The sequence below is a fragment of the Mobula hypostoma genome, chromosome 19, assembly GCF_963921235.1.
Source record: "Mobula hypostoma chromosome 19, sMobHyp1.1, whole genome shotgun sequence".
NCBI classification, from domain to species: domain Eukaryota; kingdom Metazoa; phylum Chordata; class Chondrichthyes; order Myliobatiformes; family Myliobatidae; genus Mobula; species Mobula hypostoma.
In genome coordinates, this window is record NC_086115.1 from 24,291,162 (window position 1) to 24,317,427 (window position 26,266).

The 26,266-nt window shown below is 41.5% G+C and overlaps 1 protein-coding gene across 5 annotated transcripts in view; it reads left to right on the plus strand.

The window, feature by feature from the left end:
* Nucleotides 1-4,088: 4,088 nt before the first annotated feature.
* Nucleotides 4,089-26,266, plus strand: part of jmjd1cb (jumonji domain containing 1Cb) — a 200,990-nt gene continuing 178,812 nt past the window's right edge. For 4 of the 5 annotated variants that reach the window (XM_063071549.1, XM_063071550.1, XM_063071551.1 and 1 more), the window contains exon 1: nt 4,089-4,700. In XM_063071549.1, the coding sequence (XP_062927619.1) occupies nt 4,542-4,700 (159 nt within the window). In that variant the 5' untranslated portion in view covers nt 4,089-4,541. The remainder of the gene's footprint in view (nt 4,701-26,266) is intronic. The other variant, XM_063071554.1, reaches the window with a different exon arrangement.

Below are 26,266 nucleotides of genomic sequence, written 5' to 3' on the forward strand. Positions count from 1 at the left end.
TGTTCATTTCAGCTTTCTACCTAACTCACTAAATTCTCTCTTCAGGACCTCCTCTCTTTTCCTTCCTTTGTCATTGGTGCCCATATTTACCAGACCTCTGGCTGTTTACCCTCCTCCTTTAGAATGCTGTGGACCCGACCCGAGATGTCCCTGGATTGCAATGTATCATCTGGGTGTCTCTCTCACGTCCACAGGATCTCTTGTCTACTCCTCTGACTATGGAATCCCCTCTCTCTACTGCAGTCCTCTTCTCCCCCCTTCCCTTTTGAGCCACAGTGCCAGACTCAGAGCCAGAGAGCCGGGTGCCGCAGCTCTCCCTGGCAGGTAGTTCCCCCTCCCAACAGTATGCAAAGTGGTATATTTTTTATTGAGGGTAATGGCCACAGTGATACTCTGCGCTAGCCACCCATCTCCTTTCCCTCTCCTGACAGTCACCTCCTCTGTTTCCCACGTGAGTCAAAGGTCACCGAGCTGCAGCTCCAGTTCCTTAACATACGGTCTCTATAGGTATACTTTATTGGGGGGGGGAGTAATTTTTTTTTTGTAGGGCTTTTAAAAATGCTATTTGATTCTACTGATAGGTTCAGTGAGCTACGGTTTCTTTTTGTGGAGCAAAGGAGGATGAGAGGTGATTTCATAGGGGTGTCCTAGATGATAAGAGGCATAGATTGAGAATATACCCAGAGCTTTTTTCAATGATGGAAATGGCTAATACTAGGGGCATGATTTTCAAGTGACTGGAGGAAAGTATAGGGGGAATATCAGAGGCAAGTTCTTTACACAGAGATTGGTGGGTGTGTGGAACCCTCATCCAGAGGTGGTGGTAGAGGCAGATACATTAGGAACATTTAAGAAACTCTTGGATGAAAGAAAAATGGAGCGCTATCTAGGAGGGAAGGGTTAGATTAATCTCAGAGTAGGTTAAAAGGTTGGCACAACATTGTGGGCTGAAGGGACTGACTATGTTAATAGGGTGACTCTTAAATGAGTGTTCAATTTCCCTTGTAAACTTTGACATTTGTGTCTAATGTAACCAGATTTTGTAGTTGTAAAATAAGATTAATTCAATCTTACACATCTGCTCAAACAAGCAGAGCCTTAGTTAATTAGAATGAGAGAGTCTTTGATAATGCAGTATTTCTTTGTTGTTCAGCTGAACTATCACCATAGACTATGTACCACCATGTGGTGCAGGATATGAATGCCACTTTTTCTATTAAACTTATAACGAGAAGAAAGACTGCTGACCCAAGCAATGCTCTCTTTTCACAGCACAGAAATAAGCCACATAATCGACACAGTTGCACAGAAAGAGCTATTGTCCTAGAACATTGCCTATTCCCAGATGCCAGTGAATCATTCCCCTTTAGTTATTTATCCATTTTCATTTCTAAATTCCCATTGAACTGGCTGCTATTAACCTTTCATGTAAAGCATTATAAATAATCATGGTGTCTAGAATAATTTCTTCGGGATTCTCTTGTCTTTTTGGCTAACTCTCTATATCTATCCTTTCCTGCTTTTGTCCCTCTTGTTGGAGGCAACAATTTCTCCCCATTTACTCTGAACACCTTTGATAACTCCATGTTATCCAGCGCTAAAATTAGAGCATATTTTACAAACTTTAATCCAGGCTTCCCCCCCCCGCCACATTTGCCACGTAAACGTACTTTCTCTTTAAGTCTGGTGAGAGGTTACTTGTTACAACAAACCTAGTCAGTCAAAGAGCAGGAGGAAAGTATGTTTCAATTAATTTGCTTGGAGGATTGGACTGAAATCATTAGGGAATTTGGAAGGTTACGCTGGGATGGATAATGATGTGTTTTGTCTGATGAGAGCTGCTGATGTTCAGACATTTAATTTGCAATAATTCCCAGACTTTTCCAGTTTCATGGCAAAACAAATTTTTTGGGTTTAGCAGCAGATCTGTACGGTTGTGCATATCTATTTACTCTGATTCATTTTCTGTGCCAGGTCTGATTTGATGCAAGAATGGACACCCCAAGGATAAGGGGACAAAGGGATAAGTTGCTTAAAATGAAAGTTGCCTTCATTTAAAAAGGGCAAATTCCTTTGTATTATTATGCTATGCTTTATTGTATTATTCATTTAACACTTAGATTGAACATAATAACATACATTTAGCCTCATCAATTGTATAAACCTCTCTGCCCTCACATCTAGGGATATCTTCTTAGGATCTCTCTCAGAATAAAGCATGACTTCCCTCCTCTCCAGTTTTTCCTTTCTGAAATGAATGATGAGAAAGGACATGCTGGCATTTGAAAGTGTCCAGAGGAGGTCACGAGAATGAAAGGGTTAACCTATGTGGAGCATTTGATGGCTCTGGACCCATACTCACTGAAGTTTAGAAGAGTGGGTAGGATCTCATTGTAAACTACTGAATATTTAAAAGTGCAAGTAGAGTGGACACACAGAGGATGTGGGAGACCAGAGCACATCCTCAGAATACAAAGATGTTTGAACCCTCTCCAACTCCAGCACACCCTTTCTTAGATAAGGGGTCCAAAACTGTTCACATTACTCCAAATGCGGCCTGAACAATGTCTTATATAAGCTCAGCATTACATCCTTGCTTTTATATCCTAGTCCTCTTGAAATGAATGCTCACATTGCACTTACTTTCCTTACTACCAACTCAACCTGCAGGTTAACCTTCGGGGAATCCTGCAGTAGGACTCCCAAGTCCCTTAGCTCCTTTGATTTCTGAATTTCCCTGTTTCGAAAATGGTCTGTGCCTTTATTCCTTCTACCAAAGTGCATGACCATATACTATATTCCATCTGCCACTTCTTTGGCCATTCTTCTAAGCTGCCCGAATCTTTCTGCAAACTATCTGCTTCCTCAACACAGCCTGCCTCTCCACCTATCTTTGTATTGTCTGTAACCTTTGTCACAATACCATCAATTCTTCCAATCACACTGACATACTGTATAACATGAAAAGAAGTAGTCCCAACACTGGCCCCTGTGGAACACCACTGGTCACCAGCTACCAACCAGAAAAGGCCCATTTATTCCCATTCTATCTCTTAACAGTCAGCCAATCTTTTATCCATTCATTCTAGAATCTTTCCTATAATGCCACAGACTCTTTTCATGTTTTAACAGCCTCATGTGCAGGACCTTGTCCCCACAAGATGCACGTATTATCAATGTTGTAGTAACAATGATTAAGCACTGTTAAATGTATCCACAATATCTATTATTGAAAACAATTAAGTCTCGATGAATCTTCAAATGTTTTACTCATGTAGTTGAATTCTTCTTTCCTCACGTTGACGATGCAAGTATACAGTATGTTATAGCCCTTGTCTCAGCTGTGCTGCTTAATTGGCGCTGGAAAGGGGCTCACAAACCTCCCATCCTCCCGCCTTCCTGCTGCTGCGTCAGGAAAACGTGCTTGAGACAGTAGTACAAAGAGCTTCACGCACAAAATACTGGAGGAACTCAGCAGGTCGGGCAGCATCTATGGAAAAGTATAAATAGTCGATGTTTCGGACCGAGAGTTCTTCATGACAAAGAACTCCATTCGTTGAAGAAAGCTACTGTACTGGGAATAATGCTTATGTACTGGGAATAAGACAGTTTGTATCAGGCTGTCGTCAAAATCTGCTCTCAAATGCTCACGAGAATGCAGTAAGCTACTGCGAGTGAGAATCACTGATGCTGATTATGAGATTTAGGGGAATTCCCTTTTACAACACACACACACACACACACACACACACGATTGATTGATGCTAGGCCGTAATTTAACTCCCTCAGATCTAATGTCACCAAATGGCATTAAACTCAGTTCGATGGCGACAGCTGTACACATACCCTTAGAGTTGTTAGCAGACAAACATTCATGTAAAAAAAATTGGACCTTGTTTGAAGGAATAAAGGTTGCAATGTTATGGGAAACACACGTATTGCCAAATCTGTGTCCGTGACATTAACCATCTGGTTAATGTTCTCCATATGTTACGAATAAATTATGGCTTAAATTATTTTAAAAACATAACTGTCACGGGGGTGGGGGAGAAGAGGCTGTGACCTCCGCAGAGCTGTCAAACTGCATTGGTGGGGGGTGGAGAGGGATGTCAAGCGCCAGCGCTGAGGCTGCGGTTGCGGCTGCGGCTCTTGGGGGAGGAGGACTATTTGCTGTCTGGTTTTGTGGTGGGAGAGCGCGTGGTCGCCGGGCTGGCGGACGGATCTCCTTCCCCTCTCCTTCTCTCTCTGGCTTGCCCGCAGCGGAGGGATACGCGGCCGGTTTGAGCTGGATGTCGGTGGCGGTGTCGAGCAGCGGCGGGACAGGCCAGACGGGCCCTGAAGTGGCGCCTCCTTTAAGCCAGGGAACGGTGTCTGACTGATTTGACCCCCCCCCCCAACCACCACCATCACGCACCCGCCCCCATCGCGTTTCTTTGTCTCTCTCCGATTTCAGCCAGAGCGTTTCTGTGGAGAAAGATGTCAGTCGGGTGAAGTGTGATTTTCTTGGCGTTTCGAGTCGGGGGGTGGGGAGGGAGGAGGCGATGGCGGCGGGTCCGCGGATGGAACTGGTCGGCAAGCGGTTTGTGTGCGTGGGTGACAACGGCAGTGAGTTGGACGTGTCGAGAATCCATGAATGGGAATGGCGAGCCGGGGTGATCAGGGCTGTCTCTTACAAAGAGACCTCCAACAGTGAACTGTCGGTGAGTATGGGTATCAGGGCGCTGGGGTGAGTGTGTGTCACGATGGGGGTGCTGGGGTGAGTGTGTGTCACGGTGGGGGTGCTGGGGCAAGTGTGTGTCACGATGGGGGTGCTGGGGTGAGTGTATGTCACGATGTGGGTGCTGGGGTGAGTGTGTGTCACGATGTGGGTGCTGGGGTGAGTGGATCACGATGTGGGTGCAGGGGTGAGTGGGTGTCACGATGGGGGTGCAGGGGTGAGTATCACGATGGGGGTGCTGGGTGTGTGTCACGATTGGGGTGCTGGGGTGAGTGTGTCACGATGAGGGTGCTGGAGTGGGTGTGTGTCACGATGTGGGTACTGGGATGGGTGTGTGTCACGATGTGGGTGCTGAGGTGAGTGTGTGTCACGATGGGAGTGCTGGGGTGGGTGTGTGTCACGATGTGGGTGCTGAGGTGAGCGTGTGTCACGATGGGGGTGCTGGGGTGGGTGTGGGGTGAGTGTGTGTCACGATGTGCAGCGTCTCGGTACTCCCTCTCAACGCTTAATTTGCTAACAATGTCTTGTGGTTTTGTGCCGTCTCCTGCTCTGACCCACCACTCAATTGCTGTCGATTACTAAATCACGCCAGATTCAGACCAATTTACTGTCATATTCACCAGAGTATACTGAAGTTCTTTGCTTGCTTGCAAAAGAAGTATGGGTGGTATTAAATGCAGCAATTGTTTCCCTAACTTTGTTCATCGCATCAGCGTCCCTATTCGGAGGAAACTCTTTCGTGCCTATTTAAATAATGTACTAGAGTACTGTACTGCTATGTTGTGGTCCTCTAGAGAATAAATGCGGCGGCTGCAAGGACCCACAATTACACCGGAGCGTGGCACGGTTGTGATGTTTTGCCTTCTTTTGTTATCGCAACTGTAGTAGAGTTTGAGAGTGATGGGCATTGAATTTGCCCTGGAGATCCACATTTCTTGGGATGATTATGTTGCCACTGTTTTAAAGTATGCTTGATACCCCGTTGCTATATATATTTATTATTGTAAAGAAACTTGCCGTCTCGATTCTCAAAAAAATTGGCAAAATCAGGAAACAATCGGTTCAAGATAGTTTGAATTAAAATCAGTTATGCATTATAACACGATTGTTTGTGGATCAGTAAAACAAGTATTCTTTGTGAGTGTCATTTTTACATTTCAGCTTTTGAGCATCCCTGCATAGTTCACTGGTCTTCATGTAATTGTTTTTTTTAAAAGAGATTGTTAGTATTGAGGTTTTAAAAAAAAATCCTCACCAAACTCTCAAGTAGTTAAGAATGTAATTTTAATAGGGACAGGTCTTTGGAGGGTATAATTTAACTATGAAAAGGAAGAGTAATTTCATGGATTCGGGGAAAAAAGCATAACTAACCTAATAGAATATAGTAACGAGGTAGTAGAGCAAAAAAGGTTGATATAGTAGCAGCCTCCTTGTATTTTCAAAAAACCTTTATGATATGGTACCTAAGATTTATGATGATCAGAGCAATAATTGTTATTCTTATTGAAGGATGGTAGAAAACGGTGTACTGAAAGGAATTTTGCTGTGATTTCTGGTCATAATTTATATTTAGAGTTACAAGTCTCAGAATTTGTGGATGATAAAATTAAGGATACAGCTAACCCTTGAGGGACTAAGTAAAAGAGCCCAGGAACACGATGAAAAATTCAGCAGCAATTGAAAGGCAAAAAACTGCAGATTGCGGATTAGTAGATGAAAAGTATTCTGTCTGGAGGTCAGTGATCAGTGGTGTTTCACAGGGATCTGTTCTGAGACCTGCATTCTTTGTGATTTTTATAAGTAACTTGGTTGAGGAAGTGGAAGGGTGGATTAATAAGTTTGCAGATGACACAAAGCTTGGTGGAGTGGATATTGTGTGGTTGTTGTAGGTTTGCAGAAAGATATTGAGGGGATGCAGAGCTGGGCTGAGAATTTGCAAATTTGAATGAGCAACAAAGGACTAATGGCAGTATTCATAGCAGTGTGGGGGAACGGAGGGATCTGGGGGTCAAAGTTGCTGTGCAAGTGGTTTGGGTTGTTAAGGGTTATGGTGTGACAACCTTCATTAGTCGGGGGATTGAGTTCAAAAGCCACAAGGTAATGTAACAGCTGTATAAAACCCTGGGTAGACCATACTTGAAATATTATGTTGAGAGGGATAGTAAATCAGCCATGATGGAATGGTGGAGCAGTCTTAGTGGGCCAAATAACTCAATTCTGCTCCCAAGTTTTATGGTTTAAATAAGCCCTTCAGCCCATATTGTCCATGCCGAACTGTTATTTTGCCAAGTCATATTGACTTGCACCTTCACACCCCTCCCATCCATGTACTTGTCCAAGCTTCTCCTAACTGTTGAAATTGAATCCATATTCACCACTTTCACTGGCAGCTCATTCCACACTCTTGCCACCCTCTGAGTGAAGAAGTTCCTTCTTGTATTCTCCTTAAATATTTCACCTTTCACCTTGAACCCATGACCTCTCGTTGTAATTTCACCCAACTTCGACGGAAAAAGCCTGTTTGCAATTACCCTATCTATATCCATTATAATTTTGTATACCTATGTCAAATCAAAGCTCCCCTCATTCTTTGGTCTAGGGAATAAAGTGCTAACATGTTCACTCTTTCCCTATAAATCAGATCCTTGCAAGTCCTGGCAACATGCTTGTAAACAGGGGTTTCCAACCTGGTGTCCATAGACCCCCTTGCTTAATCGTATTGGTCCATGGCATAATAAAGGTTGGGAACCCCTGCTTGTAATCTTTCTCTGACCTTTCAATCTTATTATTATCTTTACTGCACACAATACTCCAAATTGGACCCTGCCAACCTCTTGTACAACTTCAACATAACATCCAACTTCATTACTCAATACTTTGATGTATGAAGCCCAATGTGCCGGAATATCTCTTTATGACCCTATCCACCTGTGATGCCACTTTCAAGGAATTAATGGATCCCCAGATCATTCTGTTCTACTGCACACTTCATTGCTGTACTGTTCACTGTGTAAGTCTTACTCTGGTCTGTCCTCACAAAGTGCAACACCTCACGCTTGTCTGCATCAAATTCCATCTGCCATTTTTCCAGCTGGTCCAGATTCTGCTACAAGTTTTGATGGCCTTCCTTACTGTCCAGTATGCTACTGAGTGTGGAAATAAAAGCACTCCGTGGTACTAAAAGTAGTTTGGTACATTATAAAGATGTAAAAGACGTCAAATGTTGATATTCCTTGCCAAAATGGTGTGAAATTTTATTCTCCAAGCACACTGGGGGCATGATTTCTCATCATTGAAGTAATTTTTGTGTGACATTGAAAGCTTTTATTATAAATATTTTGTCCTAAAAGCAATCATTCATTTCCTTTTTGACAACCAATAACTAATCAGTAAGCTCCAAGACCTAGGCCTCGTACCTCTTTTTTCCTCGTACCTCAGTTTTCTCACTTGCAGACCCCTGTCAGTTCGGACTGGCAACAACATCTCAACGATCACCATGAGCACAGGTCACCACAAGGCTGTGTGCTCAGACCCCTGCTGTATGCACTTTATACTTATGACTGTGAGGCTAAGCACAGCTTCAATGCCATATTTAAGTTTGCTGACAACATCACTGTTATTAACTGAAACTAAGGTGGTGATGAATCAACATATAGGAGGGAGGCTGAAAATCTAGCTGAATGGTGCCACGACAACAACCTTTTACTCAATGTCAACAAAACCAAAAAGCTAATTATTGAGGAGGTCCATGAGCCAGTTCTTATCAGGAGATTAGAGGTGGAGAGGGTCAGCAACTTAAATTCCTTGCTGTTATAATTTCCTAGGGTCTGTCCTTGGTCCACCATGTAACTGCCATTATGAAGAAAACACAGTAGTACCTCTATTTTTTTAGAAGTTTGCAAAAATTTGGCATTTCATCTAAAATTTTGACAAACTTTTATGGATGCATGGTGGAGAGTTATACTGACTGGTTGCATCCATCATCAAGGACTCACCACCCAAGTCATGTTCTCTTCTCACTGCTGCCATCAGGAAGGAGGTTCAGGAGCCTCAGGTCCCTCATAACCAGGTTCAGGAACAGCAATTTCCCCTCAACAATCAGGTTCTTGAACCAGAGAGGATAACTTCATTCAACTTCACTCACCACAATACTGAAATGGTTCCACAATCAATGAACTCACTTTCAAGGACTCTACAACTCGTGTTCTTGATATTTATTTCTTGTTATTATTTTGCTTTTTCTCTTTTTGTATTTTCATAGTTTGTCATGTTTTGTACATTGGTTGCTTGTGCATCTTGGTTGTGTACAGTTTCTCATTGATTCTATTGTGTTTCTTTGTATTTTCTGTGAATTCCTGCATAGAAAATGAATCTCAGGTAGTATATGGTGACATACCTGTATATATACTTAGATAAATTTACTTTGAACTTTGAACCAATAAGTTTGAACGTTCCTAGGGCTGGACAACAGATAGAATCAAATTAAGAATCCATGAACCATAGCAAATAAAATTAATGCTTGAAACCTCAGCAAAATATAGGTGCATTTAAGGGGAAGCTGGACAAATGTATATAAAGGAGAAAGGAATAGAGGGTAACACTGTCAGGTATCGAAGAGCGAATATTGGAATAGGCTTGAAGAGAGCATAAATAACTAGGAAGAAACGACAGATAAGTGAAGTTCTGGTGCATGGATCACAAAAAGTTGGCAGACACAGGTCATCATTGCAAAGGAGTTTGAGTTTCAAAATCGGGAAGCTTTGTCACGTTTGTATAGAACACGTTGTTGGTAAGGCCACAGTTGGAATAATGTACACAGTTTTGATCCCCTTATTTTAAAAACGATACTGTAGCATTAAAGGCAAGTCTGAAGGAGATGTACCAGCTCAATTCCTGGGATGGAGAGGTTGTCCCATAAAGAGAGGTTAGATAATTGTCTTGTATCAATTTTACGTTTTAGCAAGTGACTGTAAGTCCATTTACGTGCACTGTTCACTTTGAGTTATTTTCAATTGCAATCCTGTGTCTTTTTAACGTGGAAGAATGCTGAGAAACTCTTACTCTATCCAATTTCAAACAAATTTAATTTTCACATTTCAGAAATTGAAGGTCCCCTTTTCTTTCAAAAGAATATATAGATGCTTCCCTTAATTAGTCTTCTATGTAGGCTTACTAACTCTGAGAACGTATTGCAGTGAAGGTCCTAGAAGGCTGATCATGCTCTCTCTGTTTTGCACTTAAAGCCATAAGACATAGGAACAGAATCTGGGTATTCAATCCGTCAAATTTACTCCACCATTCCATCATGCCTGATTTATAATCCCTATTAACCCCGTTCTGCTGTCTTCTCCCCCAACCTCTGATGCCTTTACTAACCAAGAACCTATTAACCTCCGCCTCCACAGCTTTCTGTGACAATGAATTCCACAGATTCACCACCTTCTAGCTAAAGAACTTTCTCCGCATCTCTGTTCTAAAGAGATGTCCTTGTATTCTGAGGCTGTGTCCTGTGGTCCTAGACTACAGTACTCCACTATAGGAAACCTCTCCATGCTCACTCTATCTAGGCCTTCCAATATTTAATAAGTTTCAATAAAATCCCCCCTCATTCTTCTAAACTCCATTGAGTAGAAGATCCTGAGCCATAAATAGTCCTCAAACATTAACCCTTTTATCCCTGAGATCAATATTGTGAACCTCCTCTGGACCCTCTCTCCAATGCCAGCACATCCTTTCTTAGATAAGGGGCCCAAAACTGCTTACAGTACTCCAAGTTTTGTCTGACCAATGCCTTATAAAGCCTCAGCTTTACAATCTTGCTTTTATATTTTATTCTTATCAAAATGAATGCTAACATTGTATTTGCCTTCCTTACCACTGACTCAACCTGCAAGTTAACATTTTAGGAATCCTGCACGTAGACTCCCAAGTTCCGTTTCACCTCCAATTTCTGAATTTTTGCCCCATTTAGAAAATAATCTGTGCCTTTATTCCTTCTACCAAAGTGTATGATCATACACTTCCCAACACTATATTCCTTCTGCCACTTCTTTGCCCATTCTCCTGATCTAAGACTCGCTGACGACTGAGTCCTTAACACTATCTGCCCCTCCACCTGTCTTAGTATTGTCTGTAAACTTGACCACAAAGCCATCAATTTTGTCATCCAAATCACTGGCGTTTAATGTGAAAAGAAGTGGTCCCAATACTGATTCCACTAGTCATCAAAAATCAACCAGGAAAGGCCCCTTTATTCCCATTCTTTGCCTCCTGTCAATCACCCAACCTTCTACCCATGCTAGTATCTTTCCTGTAATACCAGTTGGGCTTTTCTTGTTTAGCAACCTCATGTGTCAAAGGCCTGCTGAAAATCCCAGTAAATAACATCTACTAACTCATCTTTCTCTATCTTGTCTGTTATTTCCTCTAAGAATTTTAACAGATTAGTCAGGCATGATTTCCCTTGAAGGAAACCATGCTGATTTTGGCCTTTTTATCTTGTCTGCAATTACCTGGAAACCTCACCCTCTCCAACATCTTGCCAACCACTGAAGGCAGGCTAACTGCCAATAATTTCCTGTCTTTTGCCTCCCTCCCTTCTTAAACAGTGGAGTGACATATCTAATTTTCCTATCTTCTGGAACCTTTCCAAATGTAGTGATCTTGAAAGGTCATGACAAATGCCTCCTCAATCTCTTCAGCTACCTCTTTCAGAATCCTGGGGTGTAGCCCATCTGGTGCAGGTGACTTATGTACCTATAGATGACTCAACTTTATAAGCAACTACCTTCTCCTTAGAAATAGCAACAACACTCACATTTGCCCCCTGACACACTCAACTTCTGGTATACTGCTGGTGTCTTCCACAGTGAAGACTGACACAAAATACTTATTAAGTTTGTCTGCCATTTCTTTATCCCCTATTATTACCTCTCCAGCAGTCCGATGTCCATTCTTGCCTCTCATTTGTTCTTACTATATATACAGTACTGTGCAAAAGTCGTAGACAGACATGTATTGCTATGGTACCTCAGATTTTTGCACAGTACTCTACTTGTTAACATGAAGATGGAGCAGAGAATGAGTTTGTAAATCTGGTGGGAGCAAAGGATGTTGGGAATGGTGAGGGTGGAGTGCCACGGGAGGGGTGTGGGACAGGTGGCAGAGAAGGAGTGCCGGGGCAAGGGTGGAATGGCTACAGACACACCTAGCCCTGAACACCAGGCAAGGTAATTTGATTCCAAACAATAGGTTTATTGATCATTACAGAATGTCTCTTGGGTACTTCCTGCTCCTTCCCCTTTTCCTAACCATGATTCCCCTCTCTCTATACTCTTCCAACTCTCAGTCCACAATAGAGACCCATATCAGAATTAGGTTTATCATCATTTGCATTTGTCATGAAATTAGATTTTTTTTGTAACAGCAGTATTGTGCAATGCATAAAATTACTACAGTACTGTGCAAAAGTCTTAGCCACACATATATAGTTAGGGTGCCTAAGACTTTCGCACAGTACTACAGTTTTTATGTACGTATTGCACTGTACAACTGCTGCAAAAAAGAAAACAAATTTCATGACGTATGGTGCCTATGAAAAGTATTCATCCCCCCCCCCGAAAGTTTTCATGTTTTATTGTTTTACAATGTGAATCACAGTGGATTTAATTAGGCTTTTTTGACATTATCAATAAAAATATGCTCTTTCGTGTCAAAGTGAAAACAGATTTCAACAAAGTGATCCAAATTAATTGCAAATACAACACACAAAATAATTGATTGTATAGTTACTCACCCCCCGCCCCCCTTCAAGTCAGTATTTAGTAGATGCACCTTTGACAGCAATTACAGCCTTGAGTCTGTGTGGATAGGTCTCTATCAATTTTACACATCTGGACACTGCAATTTTTCCCCAAACTTCTTTACAAAACTGCTCAAGCTCTATCAGATTGCATGGAGACTGTAAGTGAACAGCCCTTTTCAAGTCTAGCCACAATTCTCAATCGGATTGAGGTCTGGACTCTGACTTGGTCACTCCAGGACATTCACTTTGTTGTATTTAAGCCATTGCTGTGTAGCTTTGGCTTTATGCCAACTCTGGTCATTGTCTTGTTGGAAAACAAATCTCCCAAATCGTTAATTCTCTTGCAGACAGCATCAGGTTTCCCTCCAGGATTTCCCTGTATTTTGCTGCATTCATTTTACCCTTTACCATTACAAGCCTTCCAGGGCTTGCTGCATTGAAGCATTCCCATAGCATGATGCATCCACCACTGTGCTTCACAGTAGGAATTGTGTGTTTTTGATAACCTGCAGTGTTTGGTTTATGCCAAATATATATTTAGTCTGATGGCTAAAAAGCTCAATTTTGGTTTCATCAGACCAGAGAACCTCCTTGCAGCTGCCTTCAGAGTCTCCCACATGCCTTCTGGCAAATTCTAGCCGAGATTTCCTTTGAGTTTTTTTTTCAACAGTGGCTTTCTCTTGGCCACTCTTCCATTAAGCTGCGACTGGTGAAGGACCTGGGCACAGTTGTTGTATATGCAGTCTCTCCCATCTCAGCCGTTGAAGCTTGTAACTCCTCCAGAGTTGTCATAGGTCTCTTGGTAGCCTCCTTCACTAGTCTCCTTCTTGCACGGTCATTCAGTTTTTGAGGACGGCCAGCTCTCAGCAGATTTACTGCTGTGCCATATTCTTCCATTTCTTGATGATTGACTTAACTGTACTCCAAGGGATATTCAGTGACTTGGAAATTTTCTTGTGACTTGTGCTTTTCAATAAACTTTTCGCGTAGATGCTTGGGGTGTTCTTTTGTTTTCATAGTTTTTGCCAGGACACTGACTCACCAGCAGTTGGACCTTCTAGATACAGCTGTACTTTTACTACAATCAATTGAAACACCTTGACTCTACACAGGCCTCCAAAGACCATCTCCATTAACTAATTATGTGACTTCTAAAACCAGTTGGCTGCACCTGTGAAGGTTTGGTATGCCATTTTAAAGGGGGTGCAATCAATTATTTTGTGTTTTATATTTGTAATTATTTTAGATCACTTTGTAGAGATCTGCTTTCACTTTGACATGGAAGAGTTTTTTTTCTGTTGATCAGTGTCAAAAAAGCCCAATTAAATCATTGTTAATCAATGTTGTAAAATATGAAAACTTCCAAGGGGGTGAATACTTCTTATAGGCATTGTATGTGAGTGATGATAAATCTGATTCTGCTATGGGTGTTTATTGTGGATTGAGAGTGGGATGTGGGCAGGGAGAGGGGAATAATAGTTTGGAAAAGGGAAAGGGAGAGGGGAGGGAGCGGGAAACATGGGAGACATTCTATAATGATCAATAAACCAACTGTTTGGAATCAAATTACATTGCCTGGTGTCTCAGGGCTGAGTGTGTCTGCACCTGCACCCGCCCCCCACCCCGGCTCTCCTCTGCTACTTGCCCCACACCCCACCGTGCTCCACCCTCGCCATTCCCAACATCCTTTGCTCCTGCCAGATTTGTAAATTCGCTGACTAAGACTTTTGCACAGTACTGTAAGTGCCATTGCAAAGAAGGCATGGCATGCCTTTACTTTCTTAGAAGTAAAGAGAGGGCATTGGAGAATAGGGAGATAAATGCTGAGAGTATTAATATGCTAGGTCATTTTGAAGTAAGGGAGGTGGTGATGTTAGTCTCTTAAAGAGTATTAAAGTGCATAAGTTCCCTGGGCTTGATGGGGTATACCCCAGCTTATTGAGAGAGGCAAGTAAAGAAATTGCGGCCTTAATGTCCTCTCTACCCACGGGTGAAGTTCGAGAGGATTGGTGAGTAGCTAATGTTGTTTCATTATTTAGGAAGGGATCCAGGGATATTCCTGGAAGTTACAGACCAGTGAGTGTCACATCAGTGGTCAGGAAGTCACTGGAAAGAATTCTTAGGAATAGGATTATGATTATTTGGAAAACCATGGCTTAATTAAAGAGAGGCAAAGTGGCTTTGTGCAGGGCAAGTTGTGTCCTAACTTGATATGAGTTTTTTGATGAGATGACGAGGGTGATTGATGAAGGTAGAGCTGTGAATGTTTACATGAATTTCAAAGGTGTCAAAGGTACATTTAATGTCAAAGAAATGTAAATAATATACATCCCTGAAATGCTTTTTCTTCACAACCACGAAAACAGAGGAGTGCCCCCAAAGAATGAATGACAGTTAAATGTTAGAACCCCAAAGTCCCTCCCCAGCTCCCCTCCCTCCCGCGCATAAGCAGCAGCAAGTAATGATCCCCCTCCCCCCCCACCAGCAAAAGAAAGCAATGGCACCCACCACCGACAAAGTGACAGACTTGCAGTACCCCAAAGACTACTCATTCACCCGGTATTTGACATACCTCAGGCTCTTTCTCTCCCTAATAAGGGAGAAAGAGTTGTCTCCGTTGCACAGCAAGAGGGGAGACATAACAACTAATTAGTTTACGATGTTAAAAGTCCATTGCGTCATTTTTTCTGAGCTCTGTGTCCAAAGACCTCAAGTTTCTGGGCATGCAGCCAGAGATCTTCCAATTCCCAAGACACACTGATCTCCTGCTGGGACACCGACCTTCAATCTGTCCGTCTCCAGAGCCATGAGATCTCGGACCTCCGAAGGCAAGCTAACCTCTTAGGCCATGTCCTTAGCATGTCAAATAACAGCCAGTCGTGAAACCCCAAAAGCGGGGTTGTAATGAACAGAGCAAAGAACCGAAGTCTGCATATAACTCCAGGTCAGGGTTATCAAAAGAACCCTGAAAGGAAAAAATAGGGATATTAAAGATGGAGATAGAACTGTTTCTGAAGATGCAAGCAAAGGAGTTGCTGTTTAGCGCCATCGTGACTAAGGTCCACCCTCTTCAAAGACATTTGACATTTTAATAAGGCATTTGACAAAGTCCCTCATGGGAGGTTCATCTAGAAGATTGAGATGCATGGGATCCATGGTGAATTGGCAGTTTGGATGAAAATGTAGATGATACAAAGATTGGTGGTGGTGTGGATAGCGTAAATGACTGGCAGCAAATACAGTCGGATATAGATCATTGCAGATATGGATGGAGAAATGGCAGATGGAGTTCAATGTGAAGTGTTACACCTTGGTAGGTCAAATGTAAAGAGCTCTTGGGGTCCAAGTTCATAGCTCCCTGAGAATGGTTACAAAGGTTGATAGTGTGGTTAAGAAGGCATATGGCATGCTTGCCTTTATTACTCCAGGCACCGAGTTCAAAAGTCAGGAAATTATGTTGCAACTTGATAAAATTCTAGTTAGGCCACATCTGTAGTATTGCATACTGTTCTGGTCACCTCATTATAGGAAGAATGTGGAGGCCTTGGAGAGGCTGCAGAAGAGATTCACCAGGAAGCTGCCTGGATTAGAGGTTAGTTAAAGTTAAAGTCTGTCCTGACCCTTATAAGCTTATCAAGCTGGTGCTTAGGCCGGTTTCCATGGTGAAACGACTGAGAGTACAAGACTCCCCCCCCCCCCCCAGATAGGACGCCAGTGAGGTTAACCCCCAGCATTTTGCTGGTACCCATTTTCAGCTGGGTGGACTGGAGTACTGTGTGGTTGAGTGCCTTGCTCAAGGACACAACACGCTACCTCGGCTGGGGCTTGAACTCATGACCTTCAGATCACTAGTCCAATGCCAGCCACTTGGCCACACGCCACACGTGTGGATTAGAGGGCATGTGCTATAATGAGAGGTTGGACAAACTTGGGTTCTTTTTTTTTCTGGAGTGGCAGAGGATAAGGGGAGATTTGATAGAGGTTTATAAGATTGAGAGGCATAGATAGACAGTAATTTTTTTTCCAGCTTTGAAATTTGTAATACCAGAAGGTGTGCAGTTAAGATGAGAGGGGTTAATTTCAAAGGAAATGTGAGGGGCTATTTTTTTTTAAAGTGGTGGGTGCCTGGAATGGTGGTGCAGTCAGATACATTAGAGACTTTAAAGGGAAGTTTAGATGGGCACTTGAATGTGAGGAAAATTGAAGGATCTGGATATAGTGTAGGCAATGTTGATTAGTTTAGATGGCCATTTGATTACTAATTTATATGGTTCAGCACAACATTGTGGCCGTAAGACCTGTTTGTTTCTGTACTATGTTCTAAGTTTAAGAAGATTTGGTACATCAACTGAAACTTTGACAAACTTTTGTGGATATGTGGTGGAGAGTATGCTGACTAGTTGCATCATGGCCTCATCTGAAAACACCATTACCTTTGAACAGAAATGCCTACAAAAGGTGTTGGACACCACCCAGTCCATCACAGGTAAAGTCTTTACCATCATTGATCAATTCTACAAGGAGTGCTCTTGCACGAAAGCAGCATCCATCATCCAGGCCATGGTCTTTTCTCGCTGCTGCTATCTGGAAGGAGGTTTAGGAGCAGTTAGTTCCCCTCACCCATCAGGCAATTGAACCAGAGGGATAACCTCACTCACCCCAACGCTGGACTGATTCCACAAGCTTTGGACTCGCTTTCAAGGATTCTACAACTCATACTCTCAATATTTATTATTTAATTATTTATTTGTTTTACTTTTTGTATCTGTACAATTTGTTGCCTTTTGCACATTGGTTTGTTTGCCTTTGTGTGCAGTTTTATATTGATCCTATTGTTCCTTTGTACTTTGCAAGTGTATGGTGACATATAGTTACTTTGATAATAAATATGCTTTGAACTTTGATGGCCTTGGTTCCTGCAGTCAAATTGTGTATTAAAATCTCCCATGATAATTGCAGTTTCCCTTTATCCTTGATTATTTCCCTATTTATGCTGGTCAAATCTTAGGGCTCTATAGATACTCCCACCCATGCCTTCCTTCCCCCTGCTATTTATGATTTCATCCCAAACCACTTCCATCTTACTATACACTGATTCAGTACTGCTGTGGTACCTTCTTTAAATATGTATGAGTGTGTACAGTATCGGATAGAATTAAGCCATTAATGCTGACAGTTTGTGTTGATGTAGACTGAATGATGAAAGTAAAATCATCTCCTACACCTGTGCTCTCCCTCTGCTTTTTCCAGATGGAACAACAATAGAGTTCTCTTTGTCCTCACATTTTGCCAGCTTCCACATCCAACATATGCGCCACCATTTCGGCTGGTTCAATGTGATCTCACCACCAGTCACATATTCCCCTCTCCCTCCCTACCTTTCTGCTTTGTGCAGTAACCATTTTCTTTGTGATTGGCTGCTTATGCTCAACCTTCAGGTAACCCACACTCCCAGTGTTCTCCCCCACACATTCACACATACGTAACGTTTTCCGCCATGTTTACCTTGCTAATTCTCTCTCCTCCCATCTGTGTTGCACCTATCACCTAACAGACTCTATCCCACCCATGTTCATGTTGCTATATACTGACAAGCTTACCTCTCACTTCTCAGTCCTGATCTAGGGTCTTGACCTGTAACTTAGACCTACACATTTTTATATTCACATTTGCTGCTTGACCTGCTGAGTTCTTCCAGTGTTCTGTTTTGTGCTTCAGCATCTGTATTCTGTTTTGTCTTCAAGGTTTTGACTGGTTTTTTTTTATACCTTCAGCCCAACATTTTAAATCATTTAAGCATGAGACCCCACTTTGACATAACTGGCCAAGATGAGAATTTTTCTTTTTTTTTGGCACTGATCCATTGTTCTAGGAGTGGGAGAAGATGTTAATGATTTTCTTGACAGCGTGTCCCAGAGGTGGTTGGTTGACTGCCTTTCCTAATGCAAAGCAGATATCTTTTCATTTGTTTCCACTAGGACTTCTACATCTCTCTCTGAGAACCAAGGGCATATGTGGTGTTGGTATCCTTTGATGCATTGTCAAATGTACACAACTTACTTTATGATGTTGGAGCTATCTCTTTAAGAGTTTGGCTGCTGGACAAACAGCTAGCAGGTGTTTGATATTAGAATGGGAGCACTGTTTGTCAGAAAAGGCAGTGTTTTGCATTTCAAATATGCCACTGTGACTTTTAAATGTTGCAGTTGAATAAATTGATGGAAGCCATACATGTTAAATATACGAATATGTTTTAACCATGATTTTTCATCTATGTCTAGTATCTAATTGAGAGTTGAATTTTAATTATTATAAATGTGGATAGAGAAATTTGAGGCGATATTATAAAAATATAACTGAATTTGTCTACAAGAGTCTAGATTATGCCAGCCTTTCATGGACAGTTATCCAATTAATGAATAAGTCTTCAGGCAAATTGTTTTTAATGTAATTACCACTGCCTGGGCCAGCATTTATTATTCATTTCTAAATGCCTTTGAAAATTGTGGTGAGCGCACAATCTGCTTGTGTGCTTTTGGGTAGTGAATTCTCATGAAGTATATTTCCAAGTCAGGGTATCATGAGACTTGGAATGAATGTGCAGCTAATAGTGTTTCAATGTACATGAAGCCCTTTGGTGCTAGAGCTTGCTGGATTGGTGGAAGGTGGTTTCTAGCTTAAGTGAGTTATTGCACTGCATAGGGAGCTGAGGATGTAGAGCAAGAATTTAAAAGTGGTGTTGAGGCCAAAATTGGATCTAGGAGTTGCTCTATACCTTCTGTATCATTAAGATCTTATTTTGTAGATGGTGCATTCTCAGTGGAGGAAAGAATGTTGAGGAACACACACAAAATGCTGGAGGAACTCAGGTCTCGGCCCGAACCATTGACTTTTACTCTTTTCTATTTATGCTGTCTGACCTGCTGAGTTCTTCCTTCAATCTGTGTGTGTTGCTTTGGATTTCCAGCAACTGCAGATTTTCTCATGTTAATGAATGTTGAGGGTTGAGCATTGGTTGTCAATTAAGGAGATTACTTTGCTTTGTCCTGGATAGTGTCTTAACTTCTGGGTTTTGTTGGAGTAGTAGATGTCCAAATGGTCAGTATTGTTTTGTAGTTGGCTTTAGTTCATTTTTGTTCTCCTATTTAGTCCCTGCTTTACCCTCCATGCCCCTTTGGCTCCACCTCAGCTAATCTGTGATTTAGCTTTTAAATTAATTAAATGAATCATCTTTTAGAAAATCGATATATTTAATATGGATGAGGATAGATAATTCTATAATTATTGTGGTGTAAAATCACCTCTAATGTTGAATTCAGTAGCAAAGTAAATGCTCAGCAGGCAAGCTTTCTGCAGTCTTATCTGCATAGCATAACATGAATTAAAACTTAAAATTATGCAGTTTACTTTTGGAATGTGTGATTTGTACTAGAAGTTTCATTTTTATAGTTTGAATCCACTTAGGCATATTGGAGATGAAGCTTTCCACTGAATCTTCCTAATATTTATCTTTTTATTTAGATCTACAGACGTCAAATTTCAATTGTCTTTTCTGAAAGAGCATGAGCATGAGCATGGTAGCAAGTATGGTAAAAATATTTTTCTTTTGGATAAAGGATTAGTGACTTGAAATTTCCACTTTGGTGCTTTTTCTCAGCTTGTTGTGCATTCTCACTAACTGAGCTCTCAGTATGTCAATGCCAAATTTTCACTTTCATAATGGAATCATGCTTCTGACATATGGTGAAAGGTATAATTAGCTTTATTTACATTTTTAACTGAAAAGACAAGGTACAAACAGTCATAGCTTGCACAGTTTTTTAATATATCAAAATAAACTTTATTTATTAAAGATTTACAGGAATTAGCCATGTAATCTATTCCATTCTTAGGCTCCTAATCAATGCTTTCAGTACTGTTCTAATGCATTCCTTGACTGATGCCACTCATACAGTCCCCTCGCTTGTACAGTATGCCTATTAAGACATGAGGTGATCAGTCTTAATCAGACAAGTGTCATCCTTTTTTTCCAAGTTCCAGAGTTGTTTCTCTCCTTATGGTTGTTTGTCCTTGGATCTCTCTGTGACCCCTGATTCTCGTGATGTTCCGTGGTTTGTCAGGGAGATCTGTATAGAAGATCCATCTCTCTACTGTTTTTCGTCAATGAGATGACACCCCATTCATAGTCTTACCTTGTCTTGACACTTTCACTCACCTTAATGCTGTTACAGCTGGACTTTTAGTTACCATAGAATCACCCATGGTTTTACTTCAACTGCGGAGCAATCTGTTTAATGGTTTTGAGTCAACTGGTTATACAGAAGTACATAATTGATTGCTTTGGACATTTCAAACAAGGACATCACTCTCTATGTGGATCTGATGAGCGGGCCTCATCAGTTGGCTATTTCCTAGTCATAGTCTAGGCCTCCTGTTATTTCTTATCACCATAGCGAAAGCTAGCTCTTCTGCCTGCCATTAGGGATGTTTTAGAATGAGCTCGTTGTTTTTGGCTGACTGCAACCAGCTGGCCATTGTCTTGTTGCTTCTAATTTATTAGATTTCTGAGATCTCTGCTCTCAGTGAAGCAAGCTAACTTTTCAGTGTATTATTGTTGCTCACCGAAGATGAGAGAATGTTGCATAGGTGTCGTGTTGCATACTGTGTGGTTAGGGACCTCTCAAACAACATCTATAAATTTTCCAATGACACGACTATTGTTGGCAGAATTTCAAATGGTGACTTTTTAGCAACAGCTTCTTCCCTACCACCATCAGATTTCTGAATGGACAATGAACCCATATACAGTACTTCACTTTTCTGTTTTTTGCTCTCTTTTTGCACTACTTATTTAATTTTTAATATATTTATTGTAATTTATAGTTGAAATTATTACGTATTGCAATGTACTGCTGCCACAGAACCACAAATTTCATGACATATGCCAGTGATATTAACTTGATTCTGATTCTGATATTTCATGCTGTTTTGGTTCCAGCATGCAATTAAGATTATTTCAGAGAAACTTAGTTGCCACTGATGGCTTTTCAATACAATTCCAGATTCAAAATCCTCTGTTTATTCAATTTCAGAGATTCTCTTCTTCAAGTCTCTTTCCTATTCGTAAGAATTCTCGGAGAACTTCACAACTTGCCATTCTTCTCCCAAACGCCTATTAAGGCTGCACGCAGTGTTCGTTCCTATTTGATTTGGGTGTTTTGTACCTTGACATGGACTTTCGCAAAACAGCTTTTCTGAGGTTATTGGTGAGGCAGAACCTTTGATATTGACAGCCACATTGAAGTACTTTACTCATTGAATCCCCGTGGTAACAGAATCAAATTTAATATCACTGACATGTTGTGAAATGTGTTGGTTTACAGCAGCTGTACAGTGTAATGCATAAAAATTACTACAACACAATAAGAATATATAAAAAATAGTGCAAAAAGAGAGCAAAATAATGAGGTAGTGTTCATAGATTCATGGGCCGTTTAGAAATCTGATAGTGGAGAGGAAGAATCTGCTCCTAAACTATTGAGTGTGTATCCTCAGGATCCTGTACCTTCTGGCAAGTAATGTTCATTTTACATGTCAGTCTCTGTTTGACTTCGTCTAGGTTTGTTGCATGAGATGTAGGTTGTTCCATCTACTGAGGAATTGCAAATAGAATTGTACATTCTCAATTCTGACCTTGTGATGGTAACAAAATCATCAATGAAACAATTGAATATAGTTGGGCCTCAGACACCAGACCAAGGAGTTCCTGCAGCAAGTTCCTAGGACTGGAATGGTGGTCCTCCAAAAACAGCCAGTCTTCCTAATTTCCCTTTAGTATGTATTAATTTCCCTTTTACCCAGGCTTCTGGATGATATATTCAGTCAATTGCCAGTCACAGTCACCTCACCTTGGGGAGTGAACTCTTTAACCCACAGTTACACCAAGACTAATGATGAAGTCTGAAATATTTCTTTAAATGCAAAGAAATACTGTAGGAATTATGGAAGTTTCATTGTACTTCAATGTTCAATCACCTATTTGACATCAAAATTTGAAACTATCATTGGCTGCCATTTTGAAATTTCTTCACTTCTAATAAATTTCACTGATTCTTACTAAGCTACTAGATGAAGCATCTTTTGGCTACGTGCTTTATCCTTGAATAGTATATAAATGGCATCATTCCAAACCAAAATAAATCCCGGCCCAAGTGTACGTTCATCTGGATATGCAATGAAAATTTGTTCATTAGTTGTATTTGTTGTTTTTTAATATTTAAGGTTTGAAAACAGTATAATTGCCTGGGAGCAATAATTTGATTAAAGCATTTTATATGCAGTGCATATCCAGTGTGGCAATATGTTATGGTGTTTCTTGGTGGGTGGGTGTTTGGCATGGTGAGGTTAGAATGGAACAAGTATATGGCTATTTAACTTTTTAACTTAATGTTATTTTTTGTATTTTTCTTCCTGGTAACACGTCGAAGCTGCACCCTCTCTAACATGCTGGTAGAGAGAGTTTTATTTGGGTTTTTAACGCTGGAAATAGTTACATTCCGACACGTCTCAAAATAGTTACATTCTGACACGTCTCATTAGCGGAACAGAAGCATGGTCGCATTGTGTATTCCAGGGACCAGCTGCTTGCGCTTATGCCGGTTGGTTTAGCGAGCAGAGCGACGGACACCCCTGCTGAAATCTGGAGGAAAACACACAGAGGATGCAGAGGGGGATCACAAAGTTGAGGAAAGAGACTGGGTCGAGACAACAGAGACTTATAGAGAAGAGGAGTTCGGTGGGTAATAAAATGGATGGGTTCGCGGCGCTAGCCAGGCGTCAGAGAACATTTCGGGAGTGCAGTGTTATGTGTTTCACTGGAACGGGGCTGCATGAGGACATACCCGATCAAAACTTTTCCATGGACGGCTTCCAGATCATTCGGGCTGACCAGAAGTGCACTGAGAGCGGTAAGCGTAAAGGAGTTGGGTGCTTACTGTTCTGGTTAACAACAGATGGTGCAATCCGGGTCATATTACGATTGAGGAATGTGTTTGTAGACTGGATATTGAACTTTTTACTGTTGGACTTTGGTCATATTCCACCGAGGTACAACACTGGGCGGCATGAGAGGTCATTCCTGCCTGTGGCCATCGAACTTGCAGCTCCTCCCGTGGAGGGTCAGACATCCTGAGCCAATAGACTGGTCCTGGACTTATTTTCCATCTGGCATAGTTTACATTTTGTTGTTTGATTGTTTGTGGTTTTTGTATTGCTATATTTATGCTCTATTCTTGGTTGGTGTGGCTGTAACGAAACCCAATTTCCCTCGGGATCAATAAAGTTTATCTATCTATCTATTGAGCAAGAGTTTAAGAATAGAGAAATTATGGTAAATAATAGGGGGGATGTAGCTCATGATACTGATCGTGGATTTGGGCATAAATATTTGGGATGTATCTGTAATTAATGAAGGGCACATTAAAAGGGGAACTGCAAGAGAAAATGGTTGTAAAGCAAGCTCATGTTGGAGTGGGGGAGATTAAACCAGAAAGCTTTATCGAGATTTTGTGAGAGGCAGATGTTGTATGAGAATGCAGTTAGTTGAATAGCAAAACAAGGATCTGACACATAAATTAGAGAATGCGAATTCAGGAGTAGTTTAAGCAAACAAGTCACTCCGTGCAATGCCAAGAATCAGCTGACATTTTTTCATCTATTAGACAAGGATAAAAATTCAGGACTGAGCAGTTGTTTCATGCATCAACTAGGCTGTGCAATCACAGGTGAATTGGAAAATTGCCCTGATATGATTTTTCTCCAAAATCCGCCTTGGTCAATTAATACCCTATTGACAACCAACAAAGTGTTGACAATGTGATCAAATGTCATTTATTTGATCAACTCATTCAATGTTATTCCCATTTAATGTTCTCTAACAAGTATTGCTTCTGGTAGTTACTTCTAGGTGAAAGATAATCAGTGATCTTTATTGAGCAAGAATAAAGATCTGAATAACCTTATTACTATTTTGTAAGTTCTTGCGTTCTTGCATTCTTGTTCATCTTTGGGCCTACATGAAAGAGCTAAATCCTAAAGGGGAGAAGTGAAAGTTTTGGATTTTGTATTCCAATTCACTGGGACCTTGGTCCCTATGCTATTCTGCAACTCACTGGGGCTTCCAATAGTCCTTAATATCGAATAAAATTACCAAATTCTTGAGAACACAGGCAAACAAAGTTTGACGATATAATAATTTCATCTCTGACTGGTTGCCAGCATTTTGGTCTGGCTTGAGTAGTCAGGGCCATGATATCCCATGCTAATTTGCTGACTTCCTCCTAGTCCAGCAAATAGAATGTGTAAATTGGTACAGCAGAAAGATGGTTCAGCACCATCTTTCTAAATTGCTCAGGATGGGTAAAAAAATGCTGCCTCGCCAGCAGCAACCAGATACATAAATGAATTTAAAATAAACTTCCCACTATCAACCTGGAGGTAAGTAGTAACTGGAAAGTTGATTGAACTGGTCACAATTCAAAGCTAATTACTATGTGCGTGACTCTTCAAAGTGATTCAGATTCATGGAATTCATGTGAGAGATTTAGAGTCCTACAAGAAGGCCAGGTACGACATATTGAAGACCATTACGACAATTAGTGTGAAATTACAGACACAGTTAGATGAAGAACAGCTGTGGCAGGGTTTGCATTAGTTGCTCACTCCCCAAAGAGCTTAATGCTTTCGATGAATGTTTTGAAAAGAAGAGTAACGTTGCACCTGTGTAAAACACCACAACCTCCAGTGACCCTATGATCTCTGTCCCAGAGGCCAATGTCAGCACATTCTTCAAGAGGGTGAACCATCGCAAGGCGTCAGGCTCTAATTGTATACCTAGCCAGGTACTGAAAACCTGTGCCGACCAATTGGCTGGAGTGTTCAAGGACATCTTCAGCCTCTCAATTCTGTAGTGTGAGGCTCCCCTCCGCCCCACAGCTTCAAAAGGCCAGCAATCAAACTGGTGCCCAAGAAGAGCAGGGTGAGCTGCCTCAGTGACTACCGATCAGTAGCACTCATCTACCATACTGAAGAGCTACGCGAAGTTGGTTATGGCTCAAATTAAATACTGCCTAAGCAAGAACCTGAACCCACTGCATTTCATTTACTGCTGCAACAGGTCTACAGTGGAGGCAATCTCACCTTGCTCTCCATTCTGCTTTGAAGTACAGGTGTCCCCCGCTTTTCGAGCGTTTGCTTTACGAAACCTCACTGTTACGGAAGACCTACATTAGTACCCTGTTTTCGCTTTCAGAAGGTGTTTTCACTGTTACGAAGAAAGGCAGCGCGTGATTAAAAAAATCAGCGCGCGAAAGAATCAGTGCGTGATAAAAGTCAGTGCCGCGCCTCAAGCAGCCGCTCTCCCTCCGGATTCGGAACGGCATTGCTTAAACACGAGCCTGTGAGCAGCAGTTTGCAAGATGAGTTCTGAGGTGTTGGAAAAGCCTAAAAGAGCTCGTAAGGGTGTTACACTTAGCGTAAAACTAGACATAATTAAATGTTTCGATTGTGGTGAACGAAGCAAGGACAAAGTGTGTTTGGCTTGTGGAAGCTGACGAAGATGATGTTGAAGAGGTTTTGGCATCCCATGACCAAGAACTGATAGATGAAGAGCTGATGCAATTGGAAGAGGAAAGGATAACAATCGAAACCGAACGCAGTAGCGAACTGACCGAAAGTGACTGCGTGAG